Here is a 16,609-nt window from a genome sequence, read left to right on the forward strand (position 1 = left end):
ATGTCTATGATGGAGCGTGTGCTCAATGTAAATAATGACATAAACTAAACCTGGTTAATATATATTTTGCTTTTAATATTGCTGCTGTTGGCATCATCTGACTTCGCAAGGTAAGGAAAAACTAAAGCTTATCAGAATGGGTTAGAGGTGGGTGGGAGAAAAATACTTTTTGAATTGAGCTGGGCTTTAACAACATTTGTTTTTTTCCCCACTTGCAGAACACTTAATATTGTAACTGTTCCTTGGCAAGGCTTAGGATAAAAAGTGCTGTAGCAACAACCAGCAGGTAAGAAGGTGTCAGCGTATGGATTAACATATGTTGCCAAACACATCATGGATCCATAATCAATAATCCAAATGTTTTATTAAAGTGATCACATCACATGTCTGATGAAGAGGTGTTGTGGGGTTCTGAAGTGTTGCACTGACACTTTCTGTGATGTGATAGCTTCAATAACGGGATATTTATTTTCCACTGTAAAATCCATTTCTTGAAATAGATCACAGGAGACAGGAGGTCATTGTGAAACCAATGGGTTATGCAGCTACCTAAGGATGTAAGGACAGCTCTGTATAACCACTCCCTATTCCAGTCTGCCTCAGTTTTGTAGCAAGCCATACAAGAAAGGATGACAGAAAACAGAGCTGAGGCTCCTGTAATGTACTCCAAGAAATGCATTTTACAGGTAAGACAAAAATCCTGTTTTCTTGATCGCATATCACAGGACACAGGGAGTTAATTCTGGAACGCCCAAAAGCAGTGCAGCAGAGGGATGGGCAACACAGCAAACCTCAACAGGGAACTGTAACAGAAGGGGCCCACAATTTAGAGGTGACCATGGTCACCAGGACACAGATGGGCGAATTTCCCCAGCAGTGACACAGATGGCAATAAAATCATAAAAGCGCTTGTTACCCTTCCTAACAAGGAATTGGGTTTTGGACTTTTGGATAAAGCACACTTTTTAATTCATATAAAAATGACAGACTCAGAACATCTACCTCTCAGAAGAGAACATACACAGCCTGATGACTTTTTACAAGAACGTCACATACATACATGCATACATAAGCTTTCATTTTCCTGTGTGATTGTCTTACAAAAAGGAAAGGTACTAAGGTTCAGAGAGATGGAAAGTGAGAGCTTTACTGGTCAAAACTCTAGATGGGTTGTAAACCAGCTGCCTGCCGAATATTATATTTTACTAAGCTCATGCAACCGTCCCTCGTTGCCATATTAAGTATGAAAATTGTGGGTCCAAAAAATGCAAAAGAAGTCTTGTTGTATTTTACATCAGTATAAACCACCCTCTGACCGCTGCACGCAACAAGCAAAGGAAAACAACATTATCCAGATTAACATTTACATCGTATCCTTTACCATCAAACAACTCTGAAGAGCGATGCATGCTTTTTGGCTTTTTTGGAGAAAAGTCTTCCCGACCTCAAGATTTAAATGCTATAAAGAATATATACTTGGTCTCTGCATTTAATAATACAAGGAGACTAAGCTCAAGTCCGAAAGGAGCAGAAAGAGCATTCACAATGAACGGCAGCTGCTGTGCTTTTGATGAACCCATCTTAAATGTTGTTCTTCCTCCTATGCTCCTGTTGGAGTTCATTCTTGGACTGCTTGGTAACATTCTTGGGCTGTGGATGATCTGCTGTGATTTCAAGTCCTGGAAGCCAAATTCTGTATACCTGTTCAGCCTGACTTTGGCTGATATTGTGGTTGTTTTCTCTGTGCTCTTCCGTGCAGATTATTACCTTCGCCATCAACACTGGGTGTATGGCGACATCCCCTGCAGATTATTGCTCTACATCCTTGCTGCTGCTAGAGCTGCCGGCATGATCTTTCTATCGCTTATTGCTCTAAATCGTTACTGCAAAATCTTGTTCCCTTTTCACAGAGTGAATAACATTACCGTGAACCAAGCTGGGTGTATATGTGTTACATTGTGGATATTTATCTTTGCAATGCACTCTTACATCCTAAAAGATCCACATTTTTTCAAGCTGAACAACGGAACACAGTGTGAAAGTTTTAACATTTGCCCACAATCCCTAATTGCCTGGCAGGATGCATTCTATATATCTGTCTCATGCCTGTCTTTGCTGACTATATCTTACTGCACAGTGTCCATTGCTTTACACTTGAAGGACCATGCCATTGATACAAATGGAAAGGTGGGGAGGGCAATGACATTCATTGTGTTAATTGCTACTGTATTTTTTGTATGTTTTGTACCTAGTGCTACAGTCAGAGTCGCAATCTGGGTCTTAAAGTCCATGAAATATGAGGACTGTGCAAGCTTTAGGAACTCAAGCCTTGCATTTTATTTAACTATCTGCCTAACTTACTTTTACAGCATGCTTAATCCCATGTTATATTACTTTTCAAGTCCATCCTCTCATACTGTACTTACAAAGTTATGGAACAACAAAGAATTTAAGTCAAGTGGACCCCATTAAAGGAGCACACTATAATGTAAGGTAGAAAAGTGAAATTAGCAAATATGTAACATGCATATGCTTAAAGCTCAACTCCACCTTTCTGGCCCATATGGTAAGACAAGGCACAAAAATAAATCATACATCACCTATCTTTTCCCATTGTATTTAGTTGGCCAAAGGCATCATGTGCAATATGAGAATTTTAAACATAAGGGATACAAGTTGTGTGTCTGATTTCCACCCTTCCTTCTAATTTACATTATCTTACCTTCTACCTTACATCATCATTAGCTTCTACCTTACATTATCTTACCTTCTACCTTACATTATCTTACCTTCTACCTTACATTATCACTAGCTTCTACCTTACATTATCACATTATCACTAGCTTCTACCATACATTATCACTAGCTTCTACCATACATTATCACTAGCTTCTACCATACATTATCACTAGCTTCTACCATACATTATCACTAGCTTCTACCATATATTATCACTAGCTTCTACCATACATTATCACTAGCTTCTACCATACATTATCACTAGCTTCCACCATACATTATCACTAGCTTCTACCTTACATTATCACTAGCTTCTACCATACATTATCAGCCATTAAAGGCAGAGTGAGCATTGGTTTGTTTCTGCAAATGTAAATAACAAAGATTGGTTGGAAAAAAGAAATATACATTTTCATTAAAATTGAAAGTGTGTGCTTCATAAAATACTGCAAAATGTAGGGATGCACCGATACTTTTCGAGTACCAATGTCGATACTTGGCATTTTCACGAGAACTACCAGGGTTGCAGCGGTTGCAGCTGGGAACTGGCGCTCCATCACTGTCCTGAAATCATTAGTCTGTATTGTTTTAGAAAAACTGTCACATGACAATAAACAAAAATATATCAGTACTTGTGTCTGTAAGTACTTGGGCAAGTATCAGTACTTGTACTCGCAAAACTCGTATCAGTGCATCACTTATATATATTTATAAAAACAAAATCATACATTAAAAAAGAGATGTACAAATCCCAGGAGCTCCGTGTGCTCCTTACAAATGACAGCTGCCTCCTATCTTTTGTATTTTTCTCTAGTCTAGACCTGGAGCTCGAAAAGTATCGGTACTTGTACTTGTACCAAGTACTGTACTTGGTATCGGTGCATCCCTAGCAAAATGTAATGTACAAGCTAAACAGACTGTCTGCATGCCAATGCCTTTTGTACTAAGCTCACTTGTCTGCTATTTATTATTGTGTTTGCAGTTACTTTACAGAATTAAAAGTTTAAAAAAAACTCTAGACCACAAAGATGTGTTATAGTCATGAGTGGTTGCATTTGTTTTCTTTCATGCACCTTTTATTTCTTTCCATTCAATTATTTCTTGTAATACTAACTTACCTAATAATGCTTTACATCATTCATGGAACTGCGTACACAGTGTGGTCCAGTGGCTCTTGAAACCCAAACGAAGTCTCACTTTCAATCCCTTTATAATATTGTACCTCTCCCTGTTATGATTTGTTATAGATTTTTGCTTGGACTCTGGTGCCTATTGGATTGCACAGTCAATATGTATCTGCCAACATATCTAGGTCTGTGACTTCAACTGGGCTTTGAAGTCCCATGTTCTTGTAACAGATATCCAAGCATACAAACATCCTGTGTGGGTGAAAGCTCATACTGTACTAATATAAAAGGCAGCCAACATGTTTTCCTGGGTTTCCATTAACCTATGCTTTTTGGAGAAGAACAGGAACACCCAGAAGTGAATTAAACTTGCAGCATGAAGTCTGATAGTGGACTCAGCAGTTAGTAGTGTATACCTTTTTTTGGGGGTTGCTACAATTTTTTCAGGAGATGGCTGCAATTAAATGTTAAATCCACCCAAAACATATTCTATATTTGGCAAATACGGTAATACCTTGGTTTAGAGACCAAAGTAAAGTAACTTGGTTTGAGAGTGTTTTGCAAGACAAGCAAACATTTCTGAAAAATGTTGCCTTGATATACAAGCAATGTCTTGCAATAAGAGCAATTTTTTTTTAGAAAAGCACCACCCGAATAAGGCTGTAGCAGTGCGAGCGATGAGTCTGTTTAACGACAATACAATGTCACATTTAATAGATTCCTTGTTAAGTTTTCACGAAATGAAAAAGATTCCATTGAGTCAAGAGATAGCAGTGATTCCGTTAGTGATAGTGAAAGTCGTCCTACACAATAATCCTCCTCTCTCTTGTCCCCCTCACACCAGCCACAAAGGTATCTGTAATTGGTCTATTTTTATTTTGTACAGTATTATATTACAGTACAGTATTATAATCATTTTTATATGAATATTTTTGGGTTGTGGAACAAATCATCTGAATTTCCATTATTTCCTATGGGGAAATTCGCTTTGATATACAAGCGCTTTGGATTACAAGCATGCTTTGGAACGAATTATGCTCGTAAACCAAAGTATTACTGTACTGGTGGGCTGTATTAGGCAGCCCAGCATGGAGCCTCTCTACCTCTGCTGTAGATGTTAAATGCTTAAGATTAAAAGAAATCGAAGCATCCATATATCGGACGAGGCAGGCAGGAATACTTGGGAATTCAGGTGTATAAATCTATGCTATAAGAAGAATCTGTCAACATCTAACAAAAACTTATACTATAAGGGGACATTGCTGGATCCTGACATTGGTTCGTATTATAAAGCAAATGAAAATATTCCAAACAAATTTACGCAGAAAAAAATACATACTGAAAATAATTTGGTATTATTTACATATCAAAGTAGAATAGAGAACATGAGCAACTCCTGTAATAAGATTGCGATTTGCAAATTCTAAAATAAGGAGTAAAATTGGGTATTCACTCTGCAGTTTGGATACTGAAGCATCATCAAACAGTCCCATCCATTTGAGTAACAAAACTTTCATGGCATTAGGAAATAAGGCAGAAACCAGTTCCTGGGCAGGAGGCAAGTCTGAGATGCGATCAATATGTTTCCTTTTGAACTCTTCCACCTGATCACTGATGTGGTAATTCTCACTGTGGAACCGATCTCCCAGCCAACTGCTGACCTCAAGCAGCAGGAGGTTATCATACACGGTGGAGCTCTCACACTGTGAGCCCTCCTTGTTCTGCAAGTGACTTGCAATTTCTAAAAGTTGCACAATGCTTAAAATCATATTATCTAGGTATCTATGTCCACTTAGTAATTGCTCAACAACATCTAACAATGCCGTAGCTGTCTTCTTTAATTGTTCACTTACATCAACTGCCATGTTGGCACAGGTTACTAATATAGACTGAATTCTCTGAATAAAGAAGTCATTACTTAATGTTTCCTGTGAATGGCATATGCCAGAACCTTCTTCTTTAGTCATGCAGTAGTTGTGTTCTGCTGGAAGACTCTGAGGAACCTTGTGAAAGTCATTTAATTCTCTAGAACAGCTTGATAACCTTTCCTGGCAGTCAGGTTCCTCTGCCTGGTTAAAAGATGGTATGGAAATATCTGGGTCTCCAATACAATTCTTGAGGTCATAACATTCACTTAAAAGATCATCTTTGAGATGGGACTTCCATAGTTCCTGAAATAATCAAATAAACAGCATGAGCTGGTGAATTATAAAAAAGGCATATGTTGGAATGGAGCCATTACTGGAAACACTCCGTTTGGTCAGAAACATAATTAAAAAAAAGGGAATTCAAAGCAATACTGATATCTAATAGTAATGCCAGTTATGAAATAGATAGGAAACAAAAAAACTATCTAGGTCTATGATTATAACTACAGCCTTTTATAATTGTTACTCTTGTGGGAATTAGCTTTAGATGTTAGGGTGTTAGAGGAGGCAGACATTTGCCATGTCTTCTTTTTAGGGCTTTCCTGCCCACTTTTATTAAAAGAAAGTTCAAAACAAGACACGAGTTACCCTGGAAGGGGTTAGCATTAGCTGTTGCCTCAATCCTCAGGCTCATGTCTGTATCCTCCAGAGCTTCTTCTCACACAAGCTCTGTGCATACATCTAGCAGTTACCTGTTGCGCTGGCCCCCACCTGTCTCTTGGGGGCCAGCGCAAGAGACAGGTGAAAGTAGAAAGTGAAAGTAGTAGATTTTTCAATTTACTAAAGATTTTGCCACATGGATAAATTTAATTTACCATACACACATTATTGTATTGATTTATACCGTATTTTGACTGTAAAAGTCAATGAATAAAAATGAACACCACTAGCTTCAGATTAGCGATAACTGTGAGCTTAAATGAGGTGTCTGTGGAGAAGGGCAGGAAAAAAAAATAGAGATGAAAAGTCAGAGATACCTGAAGGCTTTCAATGACAGCCAGTTGCTCTTCTCTGCTGTACAAATCGAATGCCACTTTAAATAGTCCCTGAATGCTATAAAACCACAACGTGTTCAGTCCACTAGGAAGTCTCATCCTTTCAAACCTGAGATCTGGAGAAGATGTAAAAACACACATTATTTTATTGGGTCATTTACAAGATTTGTAGCTCTGCTGCTGTATAGAATGTTTATTTACCAAAACATATGAGAAGAGGTTACTCAGTGCACTTATCACATTTATTTCATTTCTGAAAGTCCTTAACTTCCTGCGTTGTCTGAGATATGTACTTCTTCAGGAAAAAAAGGTAGAGTGCAGTGTGTGGGGCAATGCATCCCCACATCATCCACAAACCAATATATTAAATGAACATAGCTGGCTGAGCAAGGGAGCAGAAGGGGAAATGAGAGCAAGCCCAGAGATACTTCAAGAAGTACTTTTCTGTACTGAGATTGTGACTCATAATCACCATAATGAAGAATCAAATGGCCCACACTGTGCTGTGAGAAACAGACACACATACATGTATACAAAGTGAAAAAATAAAACCTTAATTTTATGGTGTAGCTCCTTTGTTTCTTTTCTTTTTTTCCCCCCTCTCTCCTCTGTTTTGTTTGTTGGTTGTCTACCTCTTTCTCCTTTCAGTTCTAGATAATTTTTCAACCCCCATCTGTACTTGTGTGTCAAGGGCAGGGCCGGATTTACTCTCTCTGGTGCCCCAAAGTCAGGTTCCGCGCCTCCCTACCGCCAACCCCTCCTCCCCCCAATGGAGAATGGCAACCAGATGGTGGGGGCGGCAGGGTTGGTTTTATTTATTTTTTATTTTAATAATTTTTTTATTCTTTTTTTTTTAAATCAGTTTTAATATTTATTTTTTTTACTTTTTTTATATTATTTCTGTTCTTATCTTTTACCTTTTTTAATTTTATTATTTGTCATTTTTTATAACTTAATTTTTTTAATTATTATTTCTCATTATTTTTTACCTTTTTTTTATTCATTTTATTTTTTATCAATATTTCTTTTATTTTTTCACCTAACTTTATTGCCATCACACAGGAGCTAATAAGCCCCTGTGACAGAATTTGGCGGTGCTGGTTCTCCTGTGAATGCTGAGATGGGAAAGCTGTTAGTGCAGCTCTCCCATCTCAGTGTTTACACAGAGCAGAGAACGGATGTTCTCCGCTCTGCTCCCCACTCTCCATCCTAAATGAATGTGCCATGGTCCCAGGTCCCCCAGAAGTGCAGGGGACCCCGGATATCACGGCGAGGAGGGAGGCAGCCAGTTGGGAGAGAGGCATTCGGTGGGGAGGGGGTTCAAAACTCCTGTCCTACTCCCTCTATTTTCCCGCTCAAGAAATAGGTTCACTGGTTAGTGTGCATACAAAGAAAATGTACCCCTGTGCACAAGATTTACTAATAAGAACATACAATATGCATTGGATTTGATGATTGTTACTTCGAATAAAAAGGTTAAAACATGTATTACCTGGACTGAAAGTAAGCCTTGCAGCTAGTCCTTTCTTTGCAAATTTAGCATGAATTTTAGAATGATTTTCTGTTCTAACTCCTGTCTGTGAAACAACATCAGCTCCTAGGAAAACAGGAATCATGGTGTTCTGCAACATAAAAAAATTAAATAACATTCACAAATGCACTAGCTCCACTTCTGTTGAGCCAAATATCAGTTGTTTCAAAATGCATAGATGTTATTACAATAATTATACAGCCAAAGATTTCACCTTAGCATAACATTATACATATTAACCGTTTAACATAAAATAACAGTTAAAGGATATCTTTTAAAACATATTACCTATTTTAAAGTGAATGTTTAGTGGTTTTGTACAGTTTATTACACACAGTAATAATATATATACATATATATTACACACACAATATAATTATTTTTTTTAAATTAGGGATACACCAAATGCCAATAGTATCCTAAAGGCCGAAAATGCAGTGCTTACCTAGCTTCTCTCTTCCCTGATGAGAGGTCTCTCCTCCCTGCACCGCCCCCACTCGGCATCCTGACAGGTCTCTCCTCCCCTCACCACCCCAATCGGCCTCCTGAAAGCTGCACTCCTCCCCGCTGGACGCCAATCTGTGTTCCCTCCGATCCCCGCTGCTCTCCGTCACCTGTGTCGGCAGAGGAAGTGGGGATCCATAAGGACACAGACCAGCACGCAGCAGGGAGAAGTGAAGCTTTCAGGAGGCTGAACAGGGTTGTGTGGGGAGGAGAGACCTGTCAGGATGCCGAATGAGGCAGTGCAAAGAGAGGAGACCTGTCAGATGTAACAGGAGGCCAAAATCTCCTCCCGCACCACCCCTCCTCCTGTTACAGGAGAGTCAGGATGGAGAGCAGGTTACAAGCACTCAGCGATCAGAACTCTTTGCTGAGTGTTTGTAAATAACTGAGGACATAGTATGCTTATTGTGTCCCCAGTTATGAATGAATGGGAAGTGCTCTACATCACTTCCTGTTCATCCATGATTGTGGTCATAGTAACTGATACTATCTCCTCAGTTTATGAATGGACAGGAGCACTCAGTAAGTAAAGAGCAGTGATGGCGAACCTATGGCATGCGTGCGTACCATACTGATCGCTCTGGAGAAATTAGGATGGTCTGCATCATCCAGAGATGCAGATCACACCGATCCTCCACTGGACCACCAGGATAATCCCCAAATGCCCCATTGGACCCCAGGGATGCAAAACAGGTAAGCAGGAGAAAGGGCAATATTTTGTATTATAATGTATTATCATTGTTAATAGTCGTGTGTGTTTTATGAGTGTGTGTGATGTGTGTGTTTTTAATGAAGATATATGTGTGTGTGTGTTTTACCAAGGGTATGGTGTGTGTTTTTTTATGGGTTTTTTTTAAATGAGTTCGTGTTATGTGTGTGTTTCAGTATGTGTGTGATGTGTGTGTTTTTTAATGTGTGTGTTCTTTTTTTATGAGTGTGTGATATGTGTGTGTTTCATTACATTTTCTACACAACAGTTTCATTCCTGTTTCTACACAACAGGGGCTGCAAAAAAAAAGAAGAGGACTCTGTGTCCTTAATCTCCTTTTCTATTTTAAAAGGGAAATATCAGGGGACCCCTGATATTTCTCAAAAGCCCCTAACAGTAAAGTAAACAACAAAAATAAACAATAAAAATAAAATAATTAGAAAATAACTGTAAAAATGTTAAAACGGTTGGTCTGACAGAATTTTTATTTTCGGTTTCAGTCTAAAAATGTAATTTCAAGGCATCACTAATATATATTTATTGTATATACAGTAAACTCCTCATTATCCCGCATTGAAGAAACCCACAAAACAAAAATCGAGGCTATATGAGACTCAAAAGAAATTTAATGAAGCCCTTTGTATACATTTTGCTGCCAGCCAGTGGCTAGATTCAGCGGTCGGCAGCAGAATGTAAACAATGGGTTTCAATAGCTTGCCTGCTATTGGCTATTTCAAATTGGAATAGCCAATGGCAGGCTGGCTATTGTACCCGCCCACTGAGCAGAGGAGCTGACCTAAGAGAGAACTTTCTCTCTCAGATCCACTCCTCTACTTAGTGGGTGGGGTTTCAATAGCCAGCCTGCTACTGGCTATTGCAATTTGAAATAGCCAATAGCAGACTTGCTATTGCACCTGCCTACTGAGTAGAGGAGCGGACCTGAGAGAACTTTTTTTCTCAGGTCGGCTCCTCTGCTCAGTGGGTGGGTCTTCAATAGCCAGCCTGCTATTGCAATTTGAAATAGCCAATAGCAGTCTGGCTATTGCTCCCAGCTGCTGACATTCACCTGGCGGCTGTGGAAGCTGGCCAGCAGATAATGGGGCCACGAGGGGGGGAGGGTGCGGGGTGGTTGCTTGAGAGATACTAATAACTTTAAGCAACCAGAAACTACAGTTATGCGGCACCTACCGATCCCCGTGGATGACGGAAAACTGTGAGTTTACTATATCAAGTGAATATGAAACAATGCAAATTAAAATTTTGCACTTTCCTGCTGACCCACCAGATGAAGCTCTAGGCTCATTTTTTAAATTTCCCAGGCTCTTGGTTTGCTTCTTTGATGATAAAAGCTTGTTTATAGAACTCAGTAACTTATGCTGAAATTTTAACACACTAGCGGATAACTCATCACAGTTACTTATCTCTTATCAGAGTGATCTGGAAATATTTTTTCACACATTATTGTTTATTTATAAAACAAAGATTGTATAAACATAATAAAACAACTGGCTGGAATTCATCTACTCCAAGGAATTTGGTTCTCTAATGTCTACCTGAGATCTGCCCAATTGGGGATTTTGGTCGATGGACGGAGGGGTGCTAATGGGCTAGTGGTCCTCTCCTATTCATCCCGCTGTCGCTTCTGTGCCTTTGTACCAATTACTAGCTGCCTGTTTTTCGCTTTTCTACCCTATTATTCTAGTTTTTGTCCTTAATGTGAACAGGGTTGAGCGGATTAATTTTGCCCCAGAGTATTCCTCGCCCACACACATGGCTTGTTATTATTGTGACGTTTACTTCTTCTGGCTGAGTGATATGGTTGCATTTTGTGATACCTTTGACTTTACACCATATTATATTTGTGATCGTGATTATTCTCTATTTTATTTTCTGTATTTTGAAAAATGTATAAAGTAAAAAAAAACTAAAACATAATTAAACACTATAAAGAAAACTGAAAAAAAAACAAAAACGTATCCCAAAACCATTATAGGTTCTCTTCAAACCTACTCTAGGCTCTAGGACACAAAACAAGTTTGCACATACAAGCTCTTACCTCTTGTTTGCCTGGGATCTGAGAGCCTTCATCACAGGCCAATGTAAACACTGCTTTGTTTACATTCAGCCTGTCAGATTGAGGAGCATGAAGTTATCATGCATCTCTTTAGTTGTGCATCGTGCTTACTACAACTGGGTGTGTGGAGTCACATGTAATGTAGGGTGGGCAGGGCTTACTCTAAAAATATTGAGAGATTGCTTTATATGCAAAATTGCATAACAGCCGCTATGCTGCACTAGAGGAATGGAAGAGGATCTATGCCAGGGGCTCTGCAACACACCAAAAAGTGCTGAGGGGCAACTATAAGCCTGCATTCACTCCTGTACTGATTTTGAAGGCGAATTTGAAGCTTTTTGGGTTTTTTTGGTTGTGTTTCAGGCTTCAGCATTTTCATTTTAGCCAATGAAAAGCTTGTTACTAGGTTGTTACAAAACTGCTAAAAAAGAAGCTCATGTATTGTCCCAGACTTAAAGCTACAAGGGACACTACACTCAAGTGTGAACAGGCACAGTTGAAAATAATAAAACACTTCATGTTGAGAGTTGTCGTGCTTTGGGAAACACGTGACAAAACTCTCAAGTGTGAATGGGTACCAAGTAAGCGTTGTCACGGTTTGGGGAACACACGACAATATGCTCAGGTATTAATGGGCACCACCGAGTGTTGTTCCACTTCAGCAAACACAGGACAAAACACTCAGGTGTGAATGGTGGGTAAAGCTGTTTCCTGGTACCTGTACATGATAGCATACAATGCACAGAATGCTGCCATGTACAGGTAGCAGGAAAGGAAAATTACAGAAAGGTAAGTATTCGATTTTCCTGGTACTTGCTAATGTCATTCTTTTTTTTACCCCTGTCAGGGTCATTTTAATTACCGCCTACCAGCTGATTTATTGTGTGTCAAAAAAGAACTTCACATAAAAGTACAGTGCAATTATGGGTACAAACCTGATCTGTCTGTCCACGGTGAAGCTTAAATGAACATGGAGGACATATGTACAAATACCTCAGCCTCCTCTTTCCCGTGTCCCATTCTGAGAACTGCAGAATTCTCACCTCTGCTGTCATTGCCAGGCAATGAGCAAAATTCTATTCTGCAAATGATAAAACACACCAAAGGTCATTGTATACGTTTTATTGAGAGTTGTGCTTTTAAAAAGAAAGTATTCCGTTTAAAATAGAAACTCATCACTGCCTACTAACACAACCGGAAACATCTACCTCTAAACCAAACATACTCACCCAGAGGAAACACACTTCCGGCTGGCCTCAGTGTGTTCTGACACAAAAGCCAATCCATCAGATTTGCCAAACTCGTTATTTCCGTCGGCTGCCATGTGAGCTCTACACATCCGGTCACACGTAGTGCGGCCGCCATTGTTGTTGAGGGCAGACTGGGATGACTAGCTGTACTGTGTATTTGTGGCGCAGGTTACTGTGAGTTCATTTGTTTGCCGCTAGATGGGGCAAGTAGGGCGCCATAAATGCTGTTCTTTCTATAGCGTTACGATGTCAGTTCAGCTGCTCTTAGCATAACAGCAGCAGCCGCCTCCTCTGTTTGCCTTCACAATGGTGGACATCTTTAGCGCTGGCCACGCCTGTGTCCCCATGGATTTTAAAAGTGGGTCATTCTCCAGGGGATCTATGTATAAATAATCTGCAGTGCCATTCGCCCTGCAAATCTCTCTGAAAAGAAGCAAAGGATTTTCGTACATTTTCTTTTCAGGTCACATGTAATAATGCATTATGGGCACTAGATGGAGCTGAGGAGCATATAAAGTAAATACTTATTTTCCGTACTTCTCAGCTCCCTCTAGTGGCTACAATGCGGTATTACATTACATTCGATCTGATAACATTTGACCAGGAAAGAAAATATATTAAGCATATTATTATTTTTTTGCCCCCATTAGGACAGAACAAATATTTACAGAGATTCTGCAGGGCAAATGGCTGTGTCTCAAGTCTCAAAAAGACGCACCCATCCAAGTGTAGTGGGTTCACAATCGTGGCATGACCAGTGCTAAAGATTTCCACAAGTGCACATGTCCTGTAAAGTGTATCTATAGGAAAAACCTATGCAGTGCACTACAATGTGCATGTTAGTGGGCAAGATGCATCAGGGTGCCAATAAGAATGAATGGCACCACAGCACACCAACACATGGTTTTACACATTGCACTCGGGGCCTGTTCACATGAGATCAGGTGCTGATCAGCAGACGTGGAGCTGCTGATGCAGTGCGTTTTTGACGCGTTTTTGGTCCGGATACTGACAGTTAATTTTTTGTCAACGTTGATGACATCATAATAAGTGGAGCAAGAAAACAATTTTTTCTTTTTTTCCCCCCTTAGCTGCATTGCGTTTCGTTTCCGTTCCGTTGTCGTTGCGTTTTGTGCACGTTCCCGGACCGGACAAAATGTGACATGCAGTATTTTTTCTGTCGTAAGCTGAACGGACTGCGCACGTGAGAACCGTAGCCCATAAAACACATAGGGATACATTGGGATGCATTTTGAGTGCAGCAGCGTACGGAGCCGGTCAGCACACAAAACGGACGTCGTGTGAACAGGCCCTAAAGATGTTACCCGAGCTTATATTTTTTTTGTGTGCAAGAATTCTTCATGGACCATGCAACTGACAGCATGACAGGAGCGCATCCTCTGTATTCATCCTGTGGCCAAAAAGCTCAGAAAGTTGGGAGGCTTACGGTGTCTCCCTGAAACCCTGGGATATATGGTTTATGAGAACAGTCTGCACTCCACTAGGCAGGTATTGGGTTTCCTCAGGCTGCTTAACCCCTTCGTGACTGACGACATACAGTGTACGTCGCCAGCATCGTGGCTGTTTAAACAGACTCCCGGCGACTTTTGCCGCCGGGAGTCTGTTTAAACTTGTAGAGCCGAATATATGGTGGAGGATGGGGGTGTCTAAATCTATGGATATGATATACATAAAGAATTTGCAGATTTCTTACAAGCCAGGAATCTCAGGGCTTGTGTTGGCAGGGAAATGCAGCAACCTTTTAGCTGCATTCAGCTCAAACATGAGATACATTTCAGGTTCTGAGCTGCTTCTGCATTGCCATTGATTTGTACATTGAGAAAAGCATTTCTAAGGGCTCGTTCACACCAGTTGCAGTGCGTTCCGGCCTGATTTTGGCCAGAACGCACTGCCTAGCATTGTGGCTGGCTCACTTTTTAGTAGGGCGTGGCAGGCCATTGAAGTGAATGGTACCGTAGCCACACCCTGCGGCTGCAATGCGTTCGGCCGCACAGGATCGCAAGGCACATTATGCCTGCGGTCCGGTGAGATCAAAATAGTGCTTGCAGCATTTTGATCGCACCGGACCGCAGGCATAATGTGCCTTGCAATCCGTGTGACCGGACACAGGGCAGGTCTACGGTGCTATCACTTCAATGGCTCGGCCCACCCCCTCCTTCCCCACTAAATAGTGAGCCGGTCCGCAATGCGAGGCAGTGAGTTCTGGCCAGAATCGGAACGCACTGCAACTGGTGTGAACGGGCCCTTAAGAGAAGCTGATGAACAACAGTGAAGTGATCATATGCCTTTATATGCAGTTCTGCAGTGGAATACTCTGAATACTTTCTGAATGCACTGTATTACAAGGAAAATATACTGTACAAGAACATTTGTTTTGTGCCTCTATTTGCACATCTGTAAAAAAAAAGTCAAGGCAACTGGGCTGGCTGTATTTTTCTTAAAGACGTTTCACTGGTCATCCAATCAGCTTTCTCAATTCAGAATGACTTGTACAAAGATTCTCTGGGAATAAATATGGTGAATGTTGTTCCAATCCACATAATCTGTTAGGCACGACCAGGTATTGATCTATTTGCACAGAACGAACATTTATGGAGATTCACAAGCCCTTAGTGGTAATGTTATTTTTTTTAAATTGAAATACATTTATTTATATACATATAAATGCACGGATATACTAAATAGTACATTATCTGACCCAGAAAATGCATAAAGTGTTAAGTATAGTAAAGTCATTTTATGATTTCAATAGTGATACACAGAATCAAATTATTTTGTTCTTTCACACAAGGGGTTACAATAGGACCCAATAACAGAGTAATTTATATAGAACGGTTATTAAGAGGCATAGCAGAGACCCTTCCTTGAAGAAAGTATTGATTTCACACAGCCTTGAAAACATTACGAGGGGTTTATGTATTTCTGTAACAGGGAGTTCAAGCTCTTGGATATCACACAGCACTTCACGTCTGTTCCTTTGGATGGTAGTCTTGTGATTCTAGAAAATACCTTCAAAAACAAGGTGAATGTTATGTTAACCTTGGTGGTGTACCATGATCTGAGAATGGATTGAAATAACAGCATTCACTACAGGTATAAGGCAACGGCTTGACACAATGCGATGTAATCACACACCTTATGATAAATCACATAACAGCACAAAACACATCACGGTATTAGCTGATACCCATTACTTGCGATATTGCTTTGAAAAAATCCTCTGATCTTAACATACTGCTACACAGACCATTTTTACTGATTTGTATCTATTAGTAACTGATTTGTAACTCCAGTTAGTAACAGGTGGATGATGGCTAGAGTTCCCTGGGAGCAGTATTTTTCCCCATTCATGTGATAAAAGAATACCAGCTTTTGTTCCTGGAGCGTGCACCGGTGGCGGGGACGGAAGGACGTGGAGCCGTGCTGAGGGTGACCGGAGGTCGGAGGGACAGACGGAGGGACCGATCGGCCTGCGTGGACGGAGGCAGTGTATGAAGGAGACGTGACTGGCATCAGGAACAGGTCGTATGAATGTGATTGGGGTGAGGGGGTTGTAGTTGTTTAAAGGTTGTTTAAAGGTGTCGTATTGTGGATTGGGGGGGGGATAGAAGTGTAGGGTGGAGGGTGAAAGTTGTTGTTAGGGGGTAGAGAGAGTACTTTAACAAACAAAAACAAAAAACCACAAAAAAAAAAAAAAAAAAAAAAAAAAAAGAAAAAAAAAAAAAAGGGGG

The 16,609-nt window shown here is 40.2% G+C and overlaps 2 protein-coding genes across 2 annotated transcripts; one reads left to right on the forward strand and one right to left on the reverse strand.

The window, feature by feature from the left end:
• Positions 1–1,545: 1,545 nt before the first annotated feature.
• LOC108787290 (hydroxycarboxylic acid receptor 2-like) lies at positions 1,546–2,472 on the forward strand. Its single transcript, XM_018556801.1, has one exon. It carries the CDS (start codon positions 1,546–1,548, stop codon positions 2,470–2,472), a length of 927 nt encoding a protein of 308 aa, XP_018412303.1.
• A 2,713-nt stretch (positions 2,473–5,185) lies between these two features.
• Positions 5,186–12,694, reverse strand: LOC108787625. The gene is made up of 4 exons (XM_018557226.1): positions 12,543–12,694; positions 8,282–8,411; positions 6,772–6,905; positions 5,186–6,037 (listed from the first exon to the last, which is right to left on the reverse strand). The coding sequence occupies exons 1-4, from the start codon at positions 12,660–12,662 to the stop codon at positions 5,222–5,224; spliced, it is 1,200 nt and encodes a 399-aa protein (XP_018412728.1). The 5' UTR covers positions 12,663–12,694; the 3' UTR covers positions 5,186–5,221.
• Positions 12,695–16,609: the final 3,915 nt, after the last annotated feature.

The sequence above is a fragment of the Nanorana parkeri genome, unplaced genomic scaffold (genome assembly GCF_000935625.1).
Source record: "Nanorana parkeri isolate BGI_ZX_2015 unplaced genomic scaffold, ASM93562v1 scaffold13, whole genome shotgun sequence".
In the NCBI taxonomy this organism is placed as follows: Eukaryota; Metazoa; Chordata; class Amphibia; order Anura; family Dicroglossidae; genus Nanorana; species Nanorana parkeri.

What these genes read in the sequence shown, in the direction of transcription:
- LOC108787290 (XM_018556801.1), top strand. Translation starts at nt 1,546, where the DNA reads ATGAACGGCAGCTGCTGTGCTTTTGATGAACCCATCTTAAATGTTGTT.
- LOC108787625 (XM_018557226.1), bottom strand. Translation starts at nt 12,662, where the DNA reads ATGACAGCAGAGGTGAGAATTCTGCAGTTCTCAGAATGGGACACGGGA. An exon ending in ACCGTGGACAGACAGATCAG is followed by an intron (nt 8,412 to 12,542) that starts GTTTGTACCCAT and finishes TTTATGTTGCAG; the next exon opens with AACACCATGATTCCTGTTTT. An exon ending in AAGGCTTACTTTCAGTCCAG is followed by an intron (nt 6,906 to 8,281) that starts GTAATACATGTT and finishes CATCTTCTCCAG; the next exon opens with ATCTCAGGTTTGAAAGGATG.